This window comes from Anas platyrhynchos, chromosome 1, assembly GCF_047663525.1.
Source record: "Anas platyrhynchos isolate ZD024472 breed Pekin duck chromosome 1, IASCAAS_PekinDuck_T2T, whole genome shotgun sequence".
NCBI classification, from domain to species: Eukaryota; Metazoa; Chordata; class Aves; order Anseriformes; family Anatidae; genus Anas; species Anas platyrhynchos.
The window spans coordinates 180,625,953-180,648,046 of NC_092587.1; the positions used below are offsets into that span (position 1 = coordinate 180,625,953).

Genomic DNA, 22,094 nt, shown 5'->3' on the forward strand with positions numbered 1-22,094 from the left:
GTAGAGTAACTGTAATTTTTGTTATATTAGCCCCGTACATACATCTACAGGAAGAAGTCCCACTCAACAAGTATGCCACTGGAAGAAGAACAGCTAGCAACAGAAGCAGCTCTGCCATGTCTAAGGTGCCTCTGAGGTACAGGATTTGCAAGAAAAAAATAGGAAGGAGCTGAGTTGCAGTAACACAGGTGGGATGTGAGGAGCGGAGCAATCTTTCAGAAAAGGCAGAGGCTGTCATGCTTGCTCATGAACTCCTGCAGGTGAGCACAGGCTTGCCGGTGCAGGGTGGTGCGGCACTCGCTGTCGTCTGGAATTTTCTCTACCCAGGCTTGGGAGTCAAGGAAGTACTGCATCCTGAGTGCAAGAGGGAGGGATAAATGAGGTCAGTTATCACTGCTGACATGGAGCAACTAGAAAGCATAAACCCTGTGAGGTTGCCTCCCTTCACCGCGGTGCACTTAACTTAAGTACACTTAACTTAAACACTCATATTCGTGGGACCTTTTAAGATTTTAGGAAGTGGCACTTACAATTTGGTTGATTGTGGTCTCCCTCCTAGAAGCTTCAAAGGCACTACCTTTCTCCACTTTTGTGCAGGGAAATCAAGCATTTAAGATGTCTTCCTCACTAAAAGCTTAATAGAGGCAGACTAAATTTCTCCTCAGATAAATTCCCTTTTTCTTCACTCAAGTGTGAAGATGAGAAAGGAGAATAATGAGCTGCACTCATGACGTAGAAAACTTTGAGGGCTCCTTTTAGACATAGTCTCTAGATTTGGGTGGCTCAGCTGTTCCTCACAGTTGCCCTTTTGATTATGGAGTGGTACACCACATTTTAGTAAAGGCAGCGGAGTCAGTCCCTGAGAAATCTGTCCCTCCTTTTGCTTTCTGGAGGCATTTTAATAGTTTGAGTACCATTTTGATTTGTGATAGCAGTCCTGTGGCTCAGGAGCTATGCACTTACTTGTCATTGCAATCAACAGTTTGCCCATCTTTCCCCATGACAAGGTATCGTTTGCCAGGTACCATGTTTAGCTTGCAAGTGGAGCGTTTTAGGAACTGTCGATGGGCACCCACTTGGATGCTTTCATCAGCAGCTGTGACATGAGAAGAGAAAGATCCATAAATTTTCATGATAAAGAGCAGAACCATAGCCCACAGGACACAAACCTTTGTGAGTATTTACTCCACTGCTAAGCCAAGATTATATCTCATTTGGGAGTAAATGGCCATGCTGTAGTAAGACATAGTAACATTACCCAGCTAAAAGCAAGTCATTTTTTTATTTGCTGAATGTCTTAAGCTCCTTAATAGTTATTGAAGCAGCTTTTGCTATAGAGATCTTTCAAATCTTATTGGGTTTCTTTAGAGATTGAAAAAAGTCAAAGGAAAAAAGAAAACATACTATATTTCAGATTGCTCAGGTTTATAGTGGTCTTAGAAGCTAGCAAACTAAATTCAAGTGTCTTGTGGTTCAACAATGCAGCAGGTACTTTTAAAAACTCACACTACTTAATGTGCTGAATTTCACTGATTTAACCCCTGTGCTGTTCCTCCTGAAGCTGTTCTATAGGACATGTACTTAGAGATCTCCACATTAAAATGACTTAGAAGATTGTGGTCTGGATTCTGGCCCAGATGATTATTCATTCAAGAGCTGCACAGCCCATTAGTGCAATGACACGAGAGCTGGAAAGATACTTATTCAACAAGCTAACACAGGTTATGAGGATACTGCATTTTTTGGCTAGAATATCAGCTTACATAGCCCTTACAAAGTTCCCAAAGTTTTTTGAAAAACAAAACAAAACAATTAAACAAAAAGAAGCAGATAACATCAGTACATTAATTTAGAATCATAGAATCATTAGGGTTGGAAGAGGTCTTCAAGATCATCTGGTCCAACCATCACCCTACTGCCAATGTCACCCACTAAACCATGTCCCTAAGCACCACGTGCAACCTTTCCTTGAACACCCCCAGGGACGGTGACTCCACCACCTCCCTGGGCAACCCGTCCCAGTGCCTGACTATTTCTCACATTCTCTCTAACCATAATGCAAAGCATCATGCACAATGGTGGTGACCAATCCAACGACAAAACAGATTAGATTGCAGGTAAAACACTATAATCTATCAGCTAACAGAAACATGTGCAGCCTCCTCTATCCGAAGTATTGTATTACAGGTATGAAAAGTTTAGTATTCAAAATGAAATCCTAGGAAGAGAATAAAACCCTGAAGAATAAAAAATATTTTAACACTAATGATTTCAGAGAATTTGACATAGAGTGTTGAACTGTGAAACCTAGCACTAAGAACTGTATCAATTTCCTAGTTAAAACTTACATTAATTTTACATATGGTACTTATAGGCCAGAGAAAAGTCAGTTTTCAGTACTGTATGCTGTTTTACATTTGCGTATTTCCAAAGAATAATTCAGTACTGTAGATTTTCTCATATAATGATCTTTCTGTTGTTCCTGTGCTACATGGTGTACTGAATTTTCATTTTGTTCAAAGAACATAAAGGGATGCAAAGACGGATCAGAAATACTTGAGAAAATTATAATGTTTTGCCTCGGGTTCATTGTGTTTAAATTACCATGGTACTTCCCACTTTGTATGCTTCACAAATGTCCTGACAGAATAAGACTCTGGGGATCGTAGGCCTTTGTGCTGTTACTTTAACAGTTATGTAATTTGCAATTTTCAATCTCCAATTTAAAAACAAATAAACAAAAACTTTCCAAGTAGAATGTATGGAAAAATTACTTCAAGCTTTAGAAAGCATAATGGTAAACAAGAAAAAAAAAAAAGAAAAAGATTCTGTGCTGTTGTGTATTTGCCATACTGTTCCCATAAAGGACTCAAAGGAAAGCATAAACGTTAGTAATCTAAAACACATGCAGTTATTCTTTTAATAATCAAAATAATCCAGGGAGTGCTCCTTCTCTTTTGCTGACTCCAAAACACAAATAAGTTTTTCCATCTCTCTTCTGAAGCAACTTTTATCTGCAAGGATTCTTACTGAAATAATGCCTGGAGTCCAGAAAATGAGAATTCATCTGCTAATTCTCATCTGCCCTTGATGATGGCAACAATGACAAGCCTCACTCAAAACAGTCACAGAAAATACAGAATATAACAATTCTAGTTCAGTGATGAGCTGATTTGGACGCAACATCTTGCTTTTCCTTCATCATCATGGCTTAATGCCACTTCCCAGTCTTTCCCAGCCCTGCTGAAAATCTTCATAACCCACTGATGCTCATAAACTGCCTCATACCACACAAACCAAGGAGTATTTTAAAGAAAAAAGTGGGAATGTGAGAAGTCACCTCTTCTGTTCAATTTCAGATTCAAAGGAAATCTCTTTCAAGTGTCAAGAAGGAAAATCTTTCCAGCACTTGCCCATGAGTTGCAAGAACAAATGCAGTGAGACCCAGAACTCTACGTGCTTTAGAGTCTGTAGGAATTGCAGGCGGATTAATGAAATTTTCCATCATGGTATTGTAAACTCCCAAAGCCAGTGTTTTGATCCCTAAATTATATTATGATTTCCCTGCATATGTAAAGCCCTGGGTATCACCAGTGCTATCTCTGGGCACATGAAGTATGGACCTGGTTTTCTGATAGTAACTGGATGTGGTGCACAGATCACATTGTGTGCTATAAAGTACTGGATGATATCACTAACGCTCTGGGCAAAGATCAAGGAAGTGAAATAATAATTCTGTTCAAGGCAGTGAAGATTTTGAAACATTTAAAGTTGTTCTTAAAGACAGTCTCTGTCTGCCAAACTCAAAACTGACAACCACATGATGGCTTGGTGGAATGAAGTCTGAGAAATCATCTGACAGCCTCCCCAGAAATAGTTTTGAAGAATATCAGTGTTCACTGATGCTGCTGATAAAGTAGCATTCACACAGAGACAGCTGGGAAGGCACGTCTCCAAAAGGACATTTTCTGAGAGCTGTGTAAATATTTACACTGCAACCTAAGAAATGAATAGAAAGGCTGCTTCTTTTGTTATCTCAATTATTAAATCAATGTCCTGGAGGTTTTCCTGCGTTCATTGGTTTTAAGTCATCCAACACTGGCAAGTTGCTGTGGACAAGTCTTAGCCTGTTCTGCGAGGGTTGCAAGTGTTTAGTGATCAACTGAGTAACAAACTGAGTACTTCAAGCATTCACCCCATGTCAAAACAGAAGCTATTGGGTACATCTACAGTAGAAAAAAATGTGGATCAGCAGTCTACAGAGTGAAATAGTTGATGTAAAGGACATAATATCCACATGTTTCTTGGAGGGTTTACTTTAGACTAGCTCCAATTTGGAGCCAGGGACTGAATGCAGCTGTAATGTATCTTCTGGATTAGTTTCATTTGAAAGGAATGAAAGTCACGTGCTCTGGGATTGCTGCACAATGTGAACCAAAGCAACCTTGGATTCTTTCAAGAAATCAGTCTCCTTTCAGGCATAATGTATAAATATATTTGATTGTACTTCTGGCAGCAAGAGAAGACACCTGTATGACTACTGCTGGTTAGCATTTAATCAACATTTTCCTAAAGGTGAACTAAAGGAGCCAAACATTTTGATACTTACAGGCTTTAAGGATTCTCTCAATTTTGACCTCATAATAATCAAAAACATTCTTCTGTGTACTGTTGAGAAGCTCCACCTCATACACTGCAACAGACAACAACTTTGTGAGTCTGGGTAGAAATGTGAAGCTACATACAGAACTGAAAAATAGGTATGCTTTCACCAGATGTCAATGTGGAGGTCAGTATATCATCTATTCACAAACCATAAGATCATAAAAGACAACAAGATAGTTATGCTGAGTATCTATACTTTTAGAAAGGCAGCTACAAGTCATCAACCTCTAGACTTGTATTCCCTTCACATATATACTTTTTAGAATAAGATAGTTTGTGATTCAGTTCTCACTTTTTTTCCCCATCCTTCTGATCATATCTAAGTCACCAAAGCTGCTGAAACAGTTTTCCTTCAGTAGCGTTTCTAACTGTCCACTCAAAGAAGAGGCCAGAAAGGTAAATTAACCAAAGAGAAAATATTCACCTAACTCTGTAAAAGGAGCTGCTAAACTATGGCATGTTGTCTGTAAAAACTACTCTCTATCTCCATTCTGTAACATTACAGATCATGGGGTCAATGATATCCCCACCACTGGTCTTTTCTAAACCCTGCAATGCAATGTTATCTACTTTTCCTTCTTCAACATACCACTACAGCTATCAGAGGTCTTTGCTTTTCCCCTTCACCCCTGGATGGCTTTACTTCATCTTCTCAGCCCCCAGGCCAGATGCAGAAACTCTACTCATTTCAGGAAAGGTCTAGGCTTACAAGGCTTCAAATTTATTCATATTTTTTGAAATTAATTGTTTTTAAAACACATCAACAATTGTCTTTCATGCCTTACCATAATCTGCAATGGGCTGGTAGCACACAAAATTAAAACGTGAGTTTTCTGTCACAGTTTTACTGAAAGTTGATTTTTGTCTTGGGCAGGGACCTAGAATGAAGAAAATAAATGTATCTGTCTCTGCAGGTATGGATATTTAGATAGATATAGCATACAACCACTCATCCACTCAACATTATAACAGAGAACAAAATAAAACAGCAGAATTACTTTATTAGAAGTGTGATGGAGTGTTTTTTTGTTTTGTTTTGTTTTTGTGTGCATATACATATGGTATATATATCACATGAAACTATCAAAACAATCATATCTTCAAAACAAAAGTTTTCAGTTTGGTACCAACCATACTAGAGGACGCTTTGTGTCCTGTGTCATGCATTAGGCTAAATGTAATGGCCCTTTCTGGGCATAACAATTCTCATGTTAATGTTTCTTTTAAATTGGCATATTCAGTCATTCCTTACCTTCTGCACACTGGCAAGCATTGGCCTGACACACCTTGGAAAGCATGGCGCTGTGTTGGGGAGCATTGTAGAAGACACTGCACTTTCTGTCTGTGGAAAGGAAATAAAATGGATTGGCTTATATATCTCAGGTGGAAGAGCCTAAGCAGTAGAAAGTACATTTGCAGCCCAGCTTTTCCCTGGTCCAGACAAATCAGAACACTAAAGGATGAGATGTACCTTGTACCACAAAGACCTGTAGCCTAAACACCTACGGTAGAGGGATCACCTTGACTTTCAGCTGGACAAGAATCTGGGCTGCTGTTTCCGTTGTTGTTCTTATTGCTTTTTTGTTTTGTATTTTTTTTGTTTTGTTTTGTTTTTTAAGTTGTGCTCTTGCCCCCCACCCTCCTCCACCCCACACCCCTTTCTTTTTCTTTTCTCTGAAAAACATCCATCTTAAAAATTCATCTTTTGGCAATAGTGCAGTAATAAGCACTGCACTGTATCAGAGGAAGGAGATTAGATTACCAGTTTTAAACCAGTTAATAGGTTAAACCTAATATCTATAGTCATCAGACCAAAAAGTCAGCATGAACAAATTTTAAGTAGTGTAAACTGTCAGGAATTCCTCAGCTTCAGGCAAAGCAGAGGTTTGATCTAATTTTCAAATATTGTTTTTATGATTCTGGAAAATGGGGATGATTTGCATTTAATCTTCTCTGAATGGGGAATGAGACTGGTTGCCCAGGAAGCACAGTACATAAGCCAAACCTCTGAGGCTGCCTATCTTACATGCATAGAAAGCTTGAGTGAAAAGATAACTGAATGTAACATACTTAATAATACCAAGAGAAACAAGATGTCAGGAAACCTTATTTAAAAATCCGTAAGTGTAAAAGTTTCTATTTCCAATCCATTTGCAACAACAGACCCTTCCTTAAAAGATCTCAATTTAGATAATCTTCAACTGTGGTACTAATAATTTCAGACAGGCTATTTTAACTCTCAGCAAAGTCAGAAGGTTTCACGTTTTTTAAAATACTAAAAGGCATTAAAAATACTTTTCAATAGACTGGAGTTTGCTCTTGAGAGTATCTCTTTGGTAAGTTACATCTATTTCTTTGTCCTTACCAGGATTGTAAAAATCATAAAGGATTGCATTTGCTGGCTGAACCAAGCCCATCGGATTAATTTGCTTTGCCCCAAATGTTATACAGTCAGGGTCTGGTCCAGTTGTGAGCTGGAGAAAAAAAGAATAATAGCTGTGATGAGTAAACTATCCGCTGTCAGTTCCTTATTCATTTATGCCTATACTAGCAACTGAATGCTTGTTTCTGATAGCACTGGTGAGTTAATCCTGATAGCTCTGCCTTCAATATCAAGCCATTTTCTTCCATGATTTTACTGGGAGATGTTATGAATTATAAAATCATGGGATATCCTGAGTTGGAAGGAACCCACCAGGACCATTGAATCCAACACAGGACTACCTAAAAAGTAAACATATGTGTGAGAGCATTGTTCAAACACTTCTTGAATCTGGCAGGCTCATTTCCATGACCACTGCCCTGGGGAGCCAGTGCCCAACCACCTTCTTGGTGCAGAACCTTTCCCTAACCCCCAGCCTGACCCTCCCCTGTCCCAGCTCCATGCCGTTCCCTCGGGTCCTGTCGCTGTCCCCAGAGAGCAGAGCTCAGCGCCTGCCCCTCCGCTCCCCTCGTGAGGGAGCTGCAGGCCGCCATGAGGCCTCCCCTCAGCCTGCTCTGCTCTGGGCTGAGCAAACCCAGAGACCTCAGCCACTCCTTTGGGCACTCTCAGATAGCTTTGTGCCCTCCTTACACCGTGGCACCCAGAGCTGCACACAGTGCTGGAGGTGAGGCCGCCCAGCACAGAGCAGAGTGGGGCAATCCCTTCCCTCGCCCGGCTGGCAGTGCTGGGCCTGATGCACCCCAGGTTATGGTTGGCCCTCCTGGCTGCCATACAATCATACAATAACCTGAATTGGAAGGAACCCACCAGGATCATTGAGTGTAGGATGGAGTCATAGTCCAAAACATAGGGCAGTATACACAGAAACTAGGCGGTTTGAAGATCACATCTGTTTGTTACTGAATGGCTCTTGATCCAGAAATATTGAACTTTACATGCCAGTCAAATTTTCAGGACCACCAAATAATGCTTCATTAATTTTGGATGAAGGCAACTCTTCTGGCTAGAGAGGAGTTCTAATTTTGGGGACTGAAGCCCAAACCTGAAACACAGACTATATCTTCCATAACATGGAAATGGAGGGGATGAAGGTGCATCTTTCCCTTTCCTACTCTGTTTGAACTGAACTGTTGAATAATAATATACGGCAAAAGTCACGGGAAGGTAATGCAGTGTGAAAAACAATTATGTTAAGGTTTAAAAACAAAGCAAAACAAAACTGAAATAGCGAAACAGAAACCCATTGGGTTTGTTTACCTCACCAAAGTAGAGTAAAACCTTTCCTTCCTTATACTCGAAGTGCTGAATGTATTTGTCTGAAGATGTTACCAACTGCAGGAAAACAACAAAGAAACAATATCAGAACAAAAACCTAACAGAACAGTAGCACCATTGCTATCATCCTCTTTGCTTTGTTCAAGTGTTTGTTTTATTTCTGCCTTCTTTCTTCTACCCTAAAAGAAACAGTACCCGAAAGCAGAAACCTGGACAAACCTCCATCAAACCAGCATGTCCCAGAAAAAACAAACAAACAAACAAAAAAAACCACCTCTAGCTGCCTTCACAGAGAGATATGCTCCATTTCCCTGCTTCTGAAAGATATTTTTAACATCCCTCCTGTAAGCACAGGGCACACCATGCTGATGTGCTGTATGAGATTATTGCTAGTGGGGATAGCAATATGTGTAAAGACAGGAAAATATTTAAATGCCATCCAAAGACATGCCCTAATTTCTACTCCACAGAAATAAAGGCTGAACTCTGCTCATCACATTTTCATGCTCATCACATTTTCAAAACAAGAATATCCAAAATCTGTTTTACTCTGATTATTCCATGGACTTTGGAAATATTTATGAAGACAAAATATGTATAGAAAAGGCTATAAAGGATTCCACAAAAAATGCATTTCTCACCTGTTCAAGGTCCTTTGTGTCAGGCTCCAAGCCACTCAGCAGAGAGAGATCGACCAGGGACATCTTTGGTGGATTGGAACCTGTGGACCTTTATAAGGAATACCAGCAACAGTGAACATCTGCACAGAACTGCCAGCTTTGTTTGGAAAGTTTAGTTCTTCAGGTTTGCTAAGTGTGAGACAAAAATCCAGTCTGAAGTTGATTTTTATTTTTGCCTCATTAAGAGTCATGAGGCAAAATTACTCACCTAAACTAGTCCAACGGTCATACAAAACACGTCTCTCACCTAGGCTTTTTTTTTTTTTTTTTAATAGCTGATAGACAGAAACAATCACCTTCAAAGTACTGTTTATCCCACCATAAAAATATGGTTGAAGAAAGACAGGGAAGGTAAACAGCACTTGTGAAGTGTCTGTTTTTCATTATGTAAAGAGAGGAGGAGCTAGGAAAGTGGCTTGTTAAAGTTAAATTTCTTATAAGTTAAATTTATACTGCTCTTACTCTTCAAAGTCAAAATCTTCTTTTAAGCCTTGCCCTAGCACTCATGAACTATTTCTGAACCGTGGATTTGATAGTTGATAGATGTTTCAGATGTTTCATAGTGACTAATGGGGAAAATAATGCTTCAACCAGCAGACAGTTCACTGAATGCACGGTTAACCAAGAAGAGAGAAGCTTGGGAATTGGAGTAATTCCAGTCCTGCCCTGTCTGGGTAAGTTCTTGACACTGTCTAGGAAGAGGGATAAAAAACACTGCTTCTGAGGCTCTGCCAAAAGTCAATGAAAAAGCTAAGTTCTCCTGGTGAACAAAATGTTCCACCACTCTGCTCCTCTCTAGAAGGGGAACTCAGGGTAGATACCACTCTGGGCTTCTGCAAACCCTGCCAAACTGTGAGAGGGAGCATGTTCCAGTGTTACTCTGGACTGGAGAATTTCTTTCCAAAGAGTTCTTTCCTGAGTTTGGAGAGTTTCTTTCCTTGCCTTCTCTTGACTTCCATACCAACAGGATACCACTTCTGCCTTCTCTCCTCCCCCACATAGTAGTAGATATCTTTTCTTTTTTATGAGGCAAGAGTGCAACCATGAAGGAAATAATAGCATCTCTCTCAAAAACCAACCAACCAAACAACAACAACAACAACAACAAAAAAACCTCTGTAAATGTATTATTACTGTTTTCCAATTGTATCTACTTTATTAATCACAGAATGGTTGAGGTGGGAAGGGACCACTAGAAGTCATCTCATCTGACCCCCTTGCTCAAGCAGGGACATCTATAGCAAGTTGCCCAGGACCATATCCATATGACTTTTGAAGACCTCCAAGAAAGGAGACTCCACAACCTCTTTGGAAAACCTATTCCAGTGCTTTATCACCTACACAGTAGAGAAATGCTTCTTGAAGTTTAGATGGAAACTGTGCCTGGTGACAGGACGAGGGGGAATGGGCTTAAGTTGCGCCAGGGGAGTTTTAGGTTGGATCCTAGGAAGAACTTCTTTACCGAAAGGGTTGTTAGACGTTGGAACAGGCTGCCCAGGGAAGTGGTGGAGTCACCATCCCTGGAAGTCTTTAAAAGACGTTTAGATGTAGAGCTTAGGGATATGGTTTAGTGGGGACTGTTAGTGTTAGGTCAGAGGTTGGACTCGATGATCTTGGAGGTCTCTTCCAACCTAGAAATTCTGTGATTCTGTGATTCTGTGATTTTGTGCCCATTGCCTCTTGACCTGTCACTGGGCATCACTGAAAAGAGCCTGGCTCTCTTCTCATAATAAATGGCTTCTTTCAAATGATTAGGTAGCCAGAAAATTCAGAGTCTCCCCAGAGAACGAGTCATCATCAATGAGTCTGTCGAGGCATAAACTGCAATGGGTGTTTGAGGTCTACATAAACTCTCTAACCCTACATTGTATGGAAACTGGAATTGAGGATGTAGGTTCACCATGCATGTGTACCTGCCAGGTTGCCAGGTGGAATGCTGAGCTCATGAATATGAAGAGGGCAACCAAGAAAAACTGCAAATAAAAATTAATATATCTCTTAACAAAGGCTTGATCTCCAAACCTACCTGACACAGACTTTGTATTGCAGAGATTCTTCTGTACTGGGAGAGACCACATCCCTTTTTGTTCTGCTGCGGATATCAAACCAGTCTATTTTAGACAGGGGCTCATCATATGTACCGTCGTCTGCAGCAGGAGAGTCTTCATAATTATAGTATTCCTCAGAGTATATAGAATCTGGAGGTGATAAACACAATCAGCCATGCATATATTTGACTGAGGAACTGCTAATTTGATTTCTTTTTGTATAATGATAAATACAAGTGGGCAGTCATGCCATCTCCATGGGCTTTATAAAAGTTTGTGGTACACCATCTCAGTATTTCTAATCAGTCCAAAGTTAAAATATGAGGGATAATTATAGTAAGAACAAGCAGATCTAGCTAAGAATGGAGTTTGGGCCATGCATTTATATATAAACTACAATCCCTGTCTCAAAAGTTTACCTATTCAAACAGAAAAAAAAAAAAATGCAGACATAGGCAGAGGGGATGATTCTACACTTCAGGGAAAGGAAAATATAGCCTTGCTCATATGAAAATGCCTAAAACAGACCTGCCCCAAAGAATATTTTAAGGCTGCTTGGTAGGTCTCCATTAGCCAGAGAGCTAAGCTGAACTTTCCCTGCATGGCAGCCAGGAACACCATGATGGGAGTTTATCCCCCCTCTCCTCCCAGCAACAGAAGAGTTACTGATAGTACCAATGTATCTATTAGGTACCCTCTGCACCCACAGTCACTCAGAGAGCTATTATACTATTCAAATTTATTCTCACTCTCTGAGTCTGGAAAACCATTCATTATTATTATCACTTGGTCAAACATATCACCTTTGATACTCAACCACATCCCCTTTTCACTCACCAGCATACTTAACCCTCCCTTCCATTTCCACCGTCAAAATCAGGTCATTACATATGTTGTTTTTCACCTCAGATGACCAGTACATTTTCAAGATCTAAGACAAAAGCACAACCATCAAACCCATTAAAAAATCTTTAAATGACAAGGGATTTACTCATCCAGGACTTCAGCAAATGTTGATGAGACATGGGAGTGTGGAGTGTCTCAGAGGCACAGACTAGACACAGGGGAGGTCCATGTCCAAACCCCAAATGGCCAGGGACCTTTGAGACAACTCTCCATCCACACCACAAAACATTCTTTGAAACTCCAGCCACCTCTATTTGTGGTATTTTCTAATTAACTTTTCATGTATTTCATGGTGTTAAATATAGGCAACAGTAAACGTTTATCAGTGCAGATGGTAGGCCATGAATTTTAGAAGTTTGGTGGTAGGAGCAGAAAGGATGAAGCCATGGGAAGTAATTTTTCACTTGGTTTTCAAAACAGGAATTAAAGAAGTCCAGTTGGACTTTTAATTTCTGATTTACGGCTTACACTCATTGTCCCGTTTCCTCTGCCTTGTACAGACACTTGAAGTTTTCTTCCGAGATCAAACTGCAAGCAAAAGCAAAAAGTAGAGATTTAGTGTGTGCTCAGCATCTGATGTATTACTTTCCTGTGATCTTAACAGTCTTCTATGGCTTTTCCCCTCAAAATTGAGACGTGGGAAATATATTGCTATGGAAGGGGTTGTGAGACCCCAAGTCTAATGTGATTTTTAATGTGCTGGGCTGGAGCGTCTTATTCTGCTATTCTGGGGCCCAGGAGACAAATTTTTCCTGACTTCACTTCCCTTTTGGTAGCCAGGATTTGACATGTCCACAGGTCCCATCGCACTGAATAGCAGAATATTTCCCTGCTCCCTTCCTCACTCCTTAGCAAGATTTTGAATGGGATCCTGGCTCCTTGCCACTGTTGGGGAATGTTCACATCACCAAAGTTCTTGAAGGAGCAGTGCAGGGCCTCTAAATTTTCCTGTTAAACAGCTGTTGATTTTTTTTTCTCTCTCTAAAAATATTATGTGGTTGTTTTACAGATTAAATTGTTGAAAACCACCATGACTCATCTATCACAATTGCTTAACATGAGAAAAACTGCGCCAAGTAGCCCAATGTTTCTCCTGTTTGAGGAAAAAAAAATCTTGGAACAATGAATGGTTGTGTACCTCTAGCTCCTTCTGAATTCCATCATCACTACCAGTCAAAACAATAGTGTAGTCATTTTGTCTTCCAGGTGTTCCCAGTTTTACAGTTAGATTGGTAGAACCAGTATCTAGTGTCTGTATGCTGTATGCTGACATTGCTTCCAGGGCCACCACTGTGTCCTAGATGAGACAGAAATAAAAATAAAACTAAAAATCATAACAGGTTATTTCAACAGTACATGCTTAGTTACCTGAAGCTATTCTTCAGTTCTAGCCTTTTTGCTGATTTGAAGTTCTCCTCTATCTGTCTGTCCCCATCTGCACAGACTATTTTTTTCACTACCCATCTTCTTCTTTTGTCATTAAAATCCCCAAAACACTGCAGGTCTGATCCTTGACAATTACAAATCTTTGCTGGCTCATAATACTGTCTATTAAGGGGCCAAAATCTTTGTTGTTTCATAAACCAAAGTTTGCAGAAGTTTAGGATTAATTGCTATGATGCTTTCAAACCTAAATAATAAAGTCATCAGGGATCTACTATTTTCCTCCCACATCCCAAAACACCATTTGGGCTGATGGTGAAGCACCTGTGTAGAGCAGTATCCGCCACCGTAGTTCTTCCTTTCCATCAGCCACGTAGCAATAGGTGTTGCATACTCCAGGTCTCTCAGGAGCAATGCTTGAAGCAATGCATATGCAGTGGTTTCCACCGAGACTGCATCGTTGCCATTTCCCCAGTAACGCTGCTGCTTTTCTGCAAGAATAACTCAGTCTTGAATCCCCTTGGTAAAAGTCTACACAATTGATATTGCATGTCATAGCACTAAGGAACCACAAGACACAGTTGCTGTCATGAGACCAATGTATTAATAGGGAAGCAGAAATAATGGAAAAGAAAAACATGCCATTTTCAGTTTTGGCTTTTGTAATCATCACAGTCTAATGACCCCGTTGTACAGTGATGTCCATGCGGTGGAGTGGTAGCACTGTGTTCAGTGGTAACCCAGTGACAAACATATTAATTATCTCTGTAAGTCCCTACACTTAAGCTGTGTCTATTAAACCGTAATTTATTTCTCAAAAATTGAGAAACTAATAGCTGGGCAGTGCAGCCATACAACCAACTGACTCAGCATTGATCCCAGACATAAAATGAAGGGGAAGATGTGATGTCCATGTGGAGCTGAAACAAAGCACATAGAACTCAAGGAGAGCTCTGAAGATGGCAAAGGCATCTTTCCTCTTCCTCACAAATTCTAGACTTTTTGCATATGTAGCTACTCTAGCTACTCATTCCCACAACCCACCAAAAGTTTCTGCTTACTGGCTTACATTTATTTTTGTGTGCATGGGGGGGGGGGAGGGGGAAGGGAGGGAGGAGGACAGGGTCAGAAAAAAAGATGTACTTTAGTGGTGTAGAAACTTTGTAAACAGCAAGGGAAGCAGAAAAGATGATTGTCTATTTACTATGGTTTTGTTCCATCTCCAGTAACAGATAAGATCACAAGCAAAATACACAGTGTTAAACTGTTACTTTGTAGTGATATCGATTACACAAATTATATATATGGTTATGTAATTAAAATACTTAAGTATATTGCACATATGCATACACATTTTTATAAAATTAAATGCCCTTCACTTACTTGATTTTGCTTTATTGTTGTACCAGAGTGCTCAAAGCACTTTAATTATGAGGAGTGATTTTAGCTGAATTTTCAAGAATAGTTACTAGTACCTGGATTAAAAACAGAACAGCTCCTTAATTTTTCTTTCACCGACTGGGCTTCACCACCATCAGACTGAACAAGCGTCAGAGCATAAGCAGTGATGGCTGTAGAATAGCAGTTAGTGTTCCTTGGAAGTTGCATTTTCATGTAAGCTACAGCTCTTCTAACAGCTTGTACCTGTGGAAACAATAGGATCCCTCTGAAAAGCTCATCAAGACTACTAACAGTTAGTGAGTACTAGTACAGTCATTTTTAACACAGTTTTAATAATTTTTGCTTTGTGATTAAAGCCATCAGTGATGGAGTGTGTAGCTCAAAACACCTTGCTGTACATTTGGCAACTGCACTTTTTCCTGTCCGCAGATGTATTAAACAGACCTTGCCATCCACAGTACTTTAAGACAGTGGGGTGGACATGCCATTGTGAAAACGCCTTCAAGGTTATAGATAGGTTTCCTACCACATCAGGTGACTCTTTGTAAATCTGTAGAGTATGTTGCAATGCTATGGTTACAAAAGCTGTCAGTGCCAAATTCTCTTCTGCTGTCCCAATGCCACCCTAGAAGATGAAACATGAAAAGGAAAAGTAAAACGTACATGTTCTTGCTTATGATTAAGTGTACAAAATTACTTTTAATGAAGATGAGGATCTTGTGAAAACATCTAACCACAAAACATGCAGTTTCACCCTTCAATTTTGTTCAACAACTTGTGTCCGTCTAATAGCATATCTTCTACTATGGCAATGTTAAGAGATTGAGAACCCACCACATCCTTCATCTGGTGATAAAAAATGTAATTATCTCAATACTAAAGATTTGCAGTTTTTGTTTGGACTGGTCCTGGCTTCAACTGTTTTTTTCTTGTCTGCTACTCCCTATATATTCAAAAGCACTTTAAAACGAAGAACCTTTCCCTTGTAAAAGCATTTATTCACCATTACGAGATCATTTCCCACTCTTCTTGATAAGCTAAACACAGTAAACACAGTGCCCCCTGTAGCTTTTTTTTTTCCTTTTTTTTTTTTTTTTTTTCCGCCTGAAGACGTGCATTTTTATTTCTTTTCTTCTTTCTGATTATTTTGCTCATGCTTTTCTTTGACAATAGGATCATTATTACCCTTCTGTTTCACTCAGCCCCAAATGTTTACCCTTTGGAGAAGGACAGATTGTTTCTTTGGAGAGACTCATGTCTCTGTACAAAAATATTATGAGCACTTCCTGAAGCAAATGTGAAATAGAAGATAAGTATGCTAGCATAAACAAAGGTTAAAAAGCTTTTTAGCCAGTTCCTGAGATGGTTTTTAACATCATTATATAAGCTGTGGAACTGGCATGAGGGTAAAATCCACACTATTGATTTTAGTTATATAATCAATATATATATATATATTTTTTTTTTCTTTGTAAGGTCAATGTGAAGATATCTTCATTTTCAATGGTTTCTGGAAGGTTTATATTGTTTTTATACCCTAGATGCATAGAGAGTAACAATTTAGTTTTTCTGGATACTTATAGGAGATGTGTAGGCTAGCATATACTCTTGGAAATTTTGATTAAATATTAAGATTTTTGCTTTTCATGAGAGTCATTAAATAATGAAATCTGGACTAGATGACCTCCAGAGGTCCCTTCAAATGTAAGTTATGATTGTTTGAATTTATAGCTTTTGTCAATAAAAAGCATGATTTTTACCAAGCAAAAATATTTCAGAGCTAGTTTTCTACATCCTCTAGAGGTACAGGTCAGCTGTAAAATCATCCAAGATGGGATTAAAAGACAAAGGTGGTGACATCCTAGCCATGTTTCTCTGATGGATCTGTTAACAGACTCATTTTACATCACAGATTTTCAGAATTTGTACTTACATTGCAGTGTTGTTTTTTTTTTTTTTCTTTTAAAAACATGTATTGTTACTCAACATTTCAGAATATTCCTTGTGATCTCTAGCAACCTTAAAGATGTAACAGAATCTTTTTAATACTAATGACTTACCTGCATAGTCCTGTCCAATACTGGATGATGGTCGTGGAATGAACCATCTTCCTGCTGCTGAGTAAGCAAGTAGGTAATCGAATTGCGTATATGATTGTCTTCAACAGTAATGTATTCTTTGCACCTTGTGAGTACTTTAACAATGAAAGCAGTTAACCTGCACAAAAGAAAACGTTCCAAAGTTGTGCTGACATATATTTATAGATGAGTATATTAATGGGAAAAAAAACATTCTCAATCTGTATGTAGACTCACATTCAATACAATGTACTCACAATGATAGTGTGAACACTGTGGCAAATGGAAAATAATCTGGGGCTCAGTATAATTCTTTTTCATCAAGGTCTAAACACTCACAGAGACTTATAAGACTCACTATCCATTGACAAAAGTACATATGCAACACCACAATCACCAAATTTTGACCACCACCCCCAATAATTATGCATTAAATGACAGCAGTGGTATTATGGAGAAAAAAAAAAAAAAAAAAAAGCTGATTATGAAAAATATGCTTACCATACACTACTGGGGGTTGATTTAAACGCTCCATAGGAACCATCATTTTTCTGAAATTCAAGCAGTCTAGTATAACCTGTGGGAACAAGACACCATATAATTGCTCAGAAGATACACATATTTCTTGGCCATATTTACAGCACTTGTATTAACATGGATGTGTTCATCATTGACTAGTGGATGTGTGCATGGAGATGTTCACCAGTACAGCAAAGATGAAATACCTGTGTCAGCAGACTTTTACACAGAAAAAACGCAAGATTTAAACATTATTTTGTTTTGTCTGATTTAACAGAGCAATGAGAACAACCTGACAACTGCAGATTTCTATAGATACATGGCTACCAAGGCACTTTCTGCATGGTGAATCTTGTGAGGCTTATTCCCCATTATTATTCCCCATTCCCCAATTTGCCAAGCTGTTGACTTTATGGTGCATGGAATCAAAAAGCATAGAAAATATCTACCCATATCAGATGAATGCTTTAAAATCATGAGTTGTTGCCTCTGTTCTACACAACTCATTTTCTACCCCAGTGATGTTCTTCAATAAGAATCAGTAAAAACATAATCTAAAGACTAAATGTTGGTGTTTATATCATTATACATATGTTATAACAAATAGCGAGTTATAAAAGTAGCAAGACATCATGTCACTTCGGACAATCTTAGGTAAACAGGCAACGACTTCCATTCAGCAACTATTAGCATGTATTTTTTTAATCTCTATTTTTACCTTTCTTCTTCAGTAGGCTTTATGCCATGTGCACACCACTACAATTAAAAAGATCCATGATACTTGGTACAATACTGATAGCATTCAAGCCCAGTGTTAGTGCCTGTGAGCTGAGACATCTCCACTTCCAGATGCTGTGGCCCTGGCTTTGGTGTGCATTTAACATCATCTTGGGACCACGTCTTGCAATGGACTTTTGAAGAAGCAGCCCTTCAGCTGTCCTCTCCCAAAGTAAACTTCTTCCATTGCTCTGCTCAAGGCTGTTGGAGTTTTTCTAGCTCATGTAGTGAATATCCAAGTGTGCAAGAGAGAATGGTAATAGTATGATTACCATTGGGAGTTTCTTTAGTGATAAAGCTTTTGCCAAAAACAGACATCTGTAGCAGAGATGCCTAAATTTGAGCTGGTCATCTTAGTCAATATCTGTGACCCAGGGGGATAGAAAATAATATTTTTAGAACATGATTCATCTTGGTCTCTTGTGCACATCTGCATTAGTCTGAAATGACTCTTGCTCTGCAACTGCCCATTTATGTCTATTTGATCTGAGAAGAGTTACTGTTGATCAGCTCATATTTTACTTTCCACTTCTAAATTAAGCAAGAGAGAGGGTGGACTGTGAATGCCAACACTCTGCAATGTCAGATGCAAGCAGACAACCACCTAAATCCTCCTCACTGATTTTGTTTCTCATGTCCATCTGCAGGTTGTCAGTGGCATTTCTGCTTGACTGTGTTAAGACAAGGCTCACTCCTTTTGAGAGCAGCAGTGGTTAATGTGCAAGGCAAGGAGATAACAAAGCCAGTATCAGTTGGTGTCTGTGTTTTTCCTGTGTACCTTTTTCAATCATCTTGATGGCTTCAACCTTACGTTCAGGATTAAAGTTCTTCCACTGATCACTGGCATCCAAGTACTCAATAGCATAGACTGTGGGGGCCATCTTCACCATTGTTTGCTCGGCACAACCCGTGGGCACCTTAATAAGTTTCTCAATTCCATCGAGACTAAGACAGTTTTCAACAGAATCACCCATGGGATCTCCTGTTGTAAAAGACATAAGACATTCTATATTTCAAACTGACTGGTATAACATGAATAAATGCAATACTAACCACAGAGTGACACCCGAGCACGCCCTGATTACACAGTTGCCTGTATCTCATTATTAAACAGTTTGCAGCCACTTATGTCTATATGGTTGGAGAAGAACAAGGGTGAGCTCCCACCCCTTGGGAAAGCTGGAGACAATGAAGGAGGATGGAAGAGAAAGAGTCCTGAGGCTGTTAGAGGGAGGCAAGCAAGGAGCAGGGGAAAGACTGGTGCCTCAGGTTCAGACTAGAAAGGTCTTGTCAAACCAGACTTGATCCTCCCACAGATGGGAAAAAAACAATAAAAATCATGCCTTAATCATGTCAAGCTTCTGGGGCATTTTTTTTTTTTTTCCCTCTACAGTTTTCTCATTTAATGAGTTTAAGTATGCCCATACTTTAGAACAAGGATTTGAAATGGAATAGTCTTTGCATCAAGGATGCATTATTGTTTTATTTTCTCAGTTCCTGAGAAAAATAATTTTTATATTTAATAAGAATATTAGATGTTTTTAAAATATGTATGCATGAGCATATGTATGTATAAGATTATTTGATTAAATTAATATATGATTCTTCTCTTCAGAAAAACAGATCTTTCCAGAATTTATACATCAGAGTCTGGCATCCTTATTTCTGAAGAATAAAGAAAATTTCTACAGGGGTCATGCAGTGTGGAGTTACCAAAGAAAGTGAACTCTTCCTTTCTTCTCTGGCCTTCCCAGAAAGTTAGCCTCAGTGCAGTGAGGCAGGATGGACTGCATAAAAGTATTATATCCAATACAAGAGAGAAGGAGTAATTAGAAAGCGGTGAACTACTGGATTAAACTAGGGGCTGTTTTCTTTTGTGACTCTGGCATGTAAGGGAGACCATTTTGATCATGGTAAAAAAAAATAGGAAGGAATGAAGACTTGGTGTTCCGAAATGAACAGCACAAGGTGTGTGTCTCTTCTCACCCACAGAAATTTATTGATGGAAAATAACATTTACCTTTCAGGTTAACAAATACACGACTGTCAGAACCTGGTACCATATTAGATGGTCTGTTCAGATCCAGTGTATGGGACTTAACTACAAATAAATAATAAATAGAGATCCACATCAAAACTCTTTAAGCATAAAAAAGTACAGTACAATTTTAAAACATACTTTTAATTAAATGTCTTACAGCTGATGAAATTTACAACAGAATTGTTATCAGAAATATTAAATGAAAATTATGAAAGAAGATGCTTATCTTTCTTAATTTTATTTTTTAATCAACAGTATTTTTTGCTTTAAAGGAAGATTTTAATTTCAATTCCTTATTTGATTCTTTTAAATCTATGTTAAGTTCCATTACTGAATAAAATAGAGGCCTACTTAATATTTTAAAAATGCTATGTATAAACACAGATGTAACACAAATCAATTCCAGACATTGAGAATAAAATTATTTTTCTTTCTGTCCTGGTTTCAGTTAGAACAGAATTTTCTTCCTAGTAGCTGGTGGAATGCTGTGTTTTGGCTTGGGATGAGAAGAGTGCTGATAACACCCCGATGCTTTAATTGTTGCAGAGCAGTGCTTATACTAAGCCAAGGACATCTCAGCCTTTTGCTCTGTCCTGCCAACAGGCAGGCTGGGGGTGCAGTAAGAGCTGGGAGGGGACAGACCCAGGACAGGTGACCCAAACTAGCCAAAGGGGTATTCCATACCATCTGACGTCATGCTAAACAATATATAGGGGTGGCTAGCCGGGGGAGAGGCGGACTGCTTGGGGTTAGGCTGGGCATCGGTCAGCGGGTGGTGAGCAATTGCATTGTGCATCACTTGTTTGTACACATTATTAGTATTATTATTAGTAGTACTATTATCACCATTGTATTATTATTATTATTATTATTATTATTATTATTATTATTATTATTATTATTATTATTATTATTATTATTAATGTTATTGTTATTATTGCTATTATTATTTTCATGTCTTATTAAACTGTCTTTATCTCAACTCACAGACTTCACTTTCCATTTCTCTCCCCCGTCCCAGAGAGGGAGGGGGGAGGGTGAGCGAACGGCTGCATGGTGTTTAGCTGCCGGCTGGGTTAAACCACGACACTTTCCTAAGTTTTTTTTTTTTTTTGTTTGTTTGTTTGTTTTTTGTTTGTTTGTTTTGTTTTTTACTATGTTTTGGATGAAGAGTGTTTTTACCTTATGAAATGCTTCATCACAGCTGTCAGATATTCACATCAGGCTTTACAACCCCTATTCCTATCCCAGACCTGGTATGTATCTAACCCCTAAGTGTAACTTACCGTCACTATTAATGCAAAAGGTCTGTTCTTCTCTCTCTAATACACCTTCAGCCTGTGTAAATGAAGAAAGAAAAGTCAAAACTTTTGCCACCACTCACACCTGAGATTAAGCTGCAAGACAACCATATCTCTACCTTTTCATTATACCAGCAGATGGCAGAAATAGGTCATTTTGAAGTAAAATTTCTTTCCAGGTAAAAATGAAGCTTGAAATCAGAATTTCACTTTCCCAGTTGAGACACTAATGAATTATACTGATTTTTTGTTATTACCAACACATTTCCCTTGATGAAACCAAAGATAAACCAGAAAAATGAAACTTTAAAGTCTATTCTCAGCTTTGTGACTATACAAGTCATTTTCACAGGTGCACTTACTTATATAAACCTTTCTTCTATGAAATCCACTGAGTTCTGAGTTTATCTTGTTGGTAAAACTCAAAAATTTTTCCCTTCTGATTTCCACACATTCATCATTAAAAAGCCTGTATTTTAATAAAGCTTTTTCTACAGATAGTTATGTTGTACCACTAAACTCTGTGCTCCAGAACAGTTATGGTCTGTAACAACAGCAAGTCCCCAGCATCCCATGC

At 38.8% G+C, this 22,094-nt stretch overlaps 1 protein-coding gene across 2 annotated transcripts in view; it reads right to left on the reverse strand.

Moving 5' to 3' along the window:
• Nucleotides 1-6: 6 nt before the first annotated feature.
• LOC101798073 (complement C4-A) overlaps nt 7-22,094 on the reverse strand; it is a 54,332-nt gene continuing 32,244 nt past the window's right edge. For both annotated transcript variants that reach the window (XM_005018336.6, XM_027470782.3), the window contains 20 exons: nt 21,503-21,554; nt 20,196-20,276; nt 18,954-19,157; nt 17,381-17,456; nt 16,862-17,018; nt 15,328-15,426; nt 14,876-15,044; nt 13,725-13,891; nt 13,156-13,314; nt 12,486-12,545; nt 11,949-12,042; nt 11,090-11,261; nt 9,025-9,112; nt 8,366-8,440; nt 7,031-7,139; nt 5,918-6,007; nt 5,451-5,543; nt 4,610-4,693; nt 964-1,096; nt 7-354 (listed from right to left, as the gene is read on the reverse strand). In XM_005018336.6, coding sequence (XP_005018393.4) covers nt 216-354; nt 964-1,096; nt 4,610-4,693; nt 5,451-5,543; nt 5,918-6,007; nt 7,031-7,139; nt 8,366-8,440; nt 9,025-9,112; nt 11,090-11,261; nt 11,949-12,042; nt 12,486-12,545; nt 13,156-13,314; nt 13,725-13,891; nt 14,876-15,044; nt 15,328-15,426; nt 16,862-17,018; nt 17,381-17,456; nt 18,954-19,157; nt 20,196-20,276; nt 21,503-21,554 — 2,301 coding nt within the window. In that variant the 3' untranslated portion in view covers nt 7-215. The remainder of the gene's footprint in view (nt 355-963; nt 1,097-4,609; nt 4,694-5,450; nt 5,544-5,917; nt 6,008-7,030; nt 7,140-8,365; nt 8,441-9,024; nt 9,113-11,089; nt 11,262-11,948; nt 12,043-12,485; nt 12,546-13,155; nt 13,315-13,724; nt 13,892-14,875; nt 15,045-15,327; nt 15,427-16,861; nt 17,019-17,380; nt 17,457-18,953; nt 19,158-20,195; nt 20,277-21,502; nt 21,555-22,094) is intronic.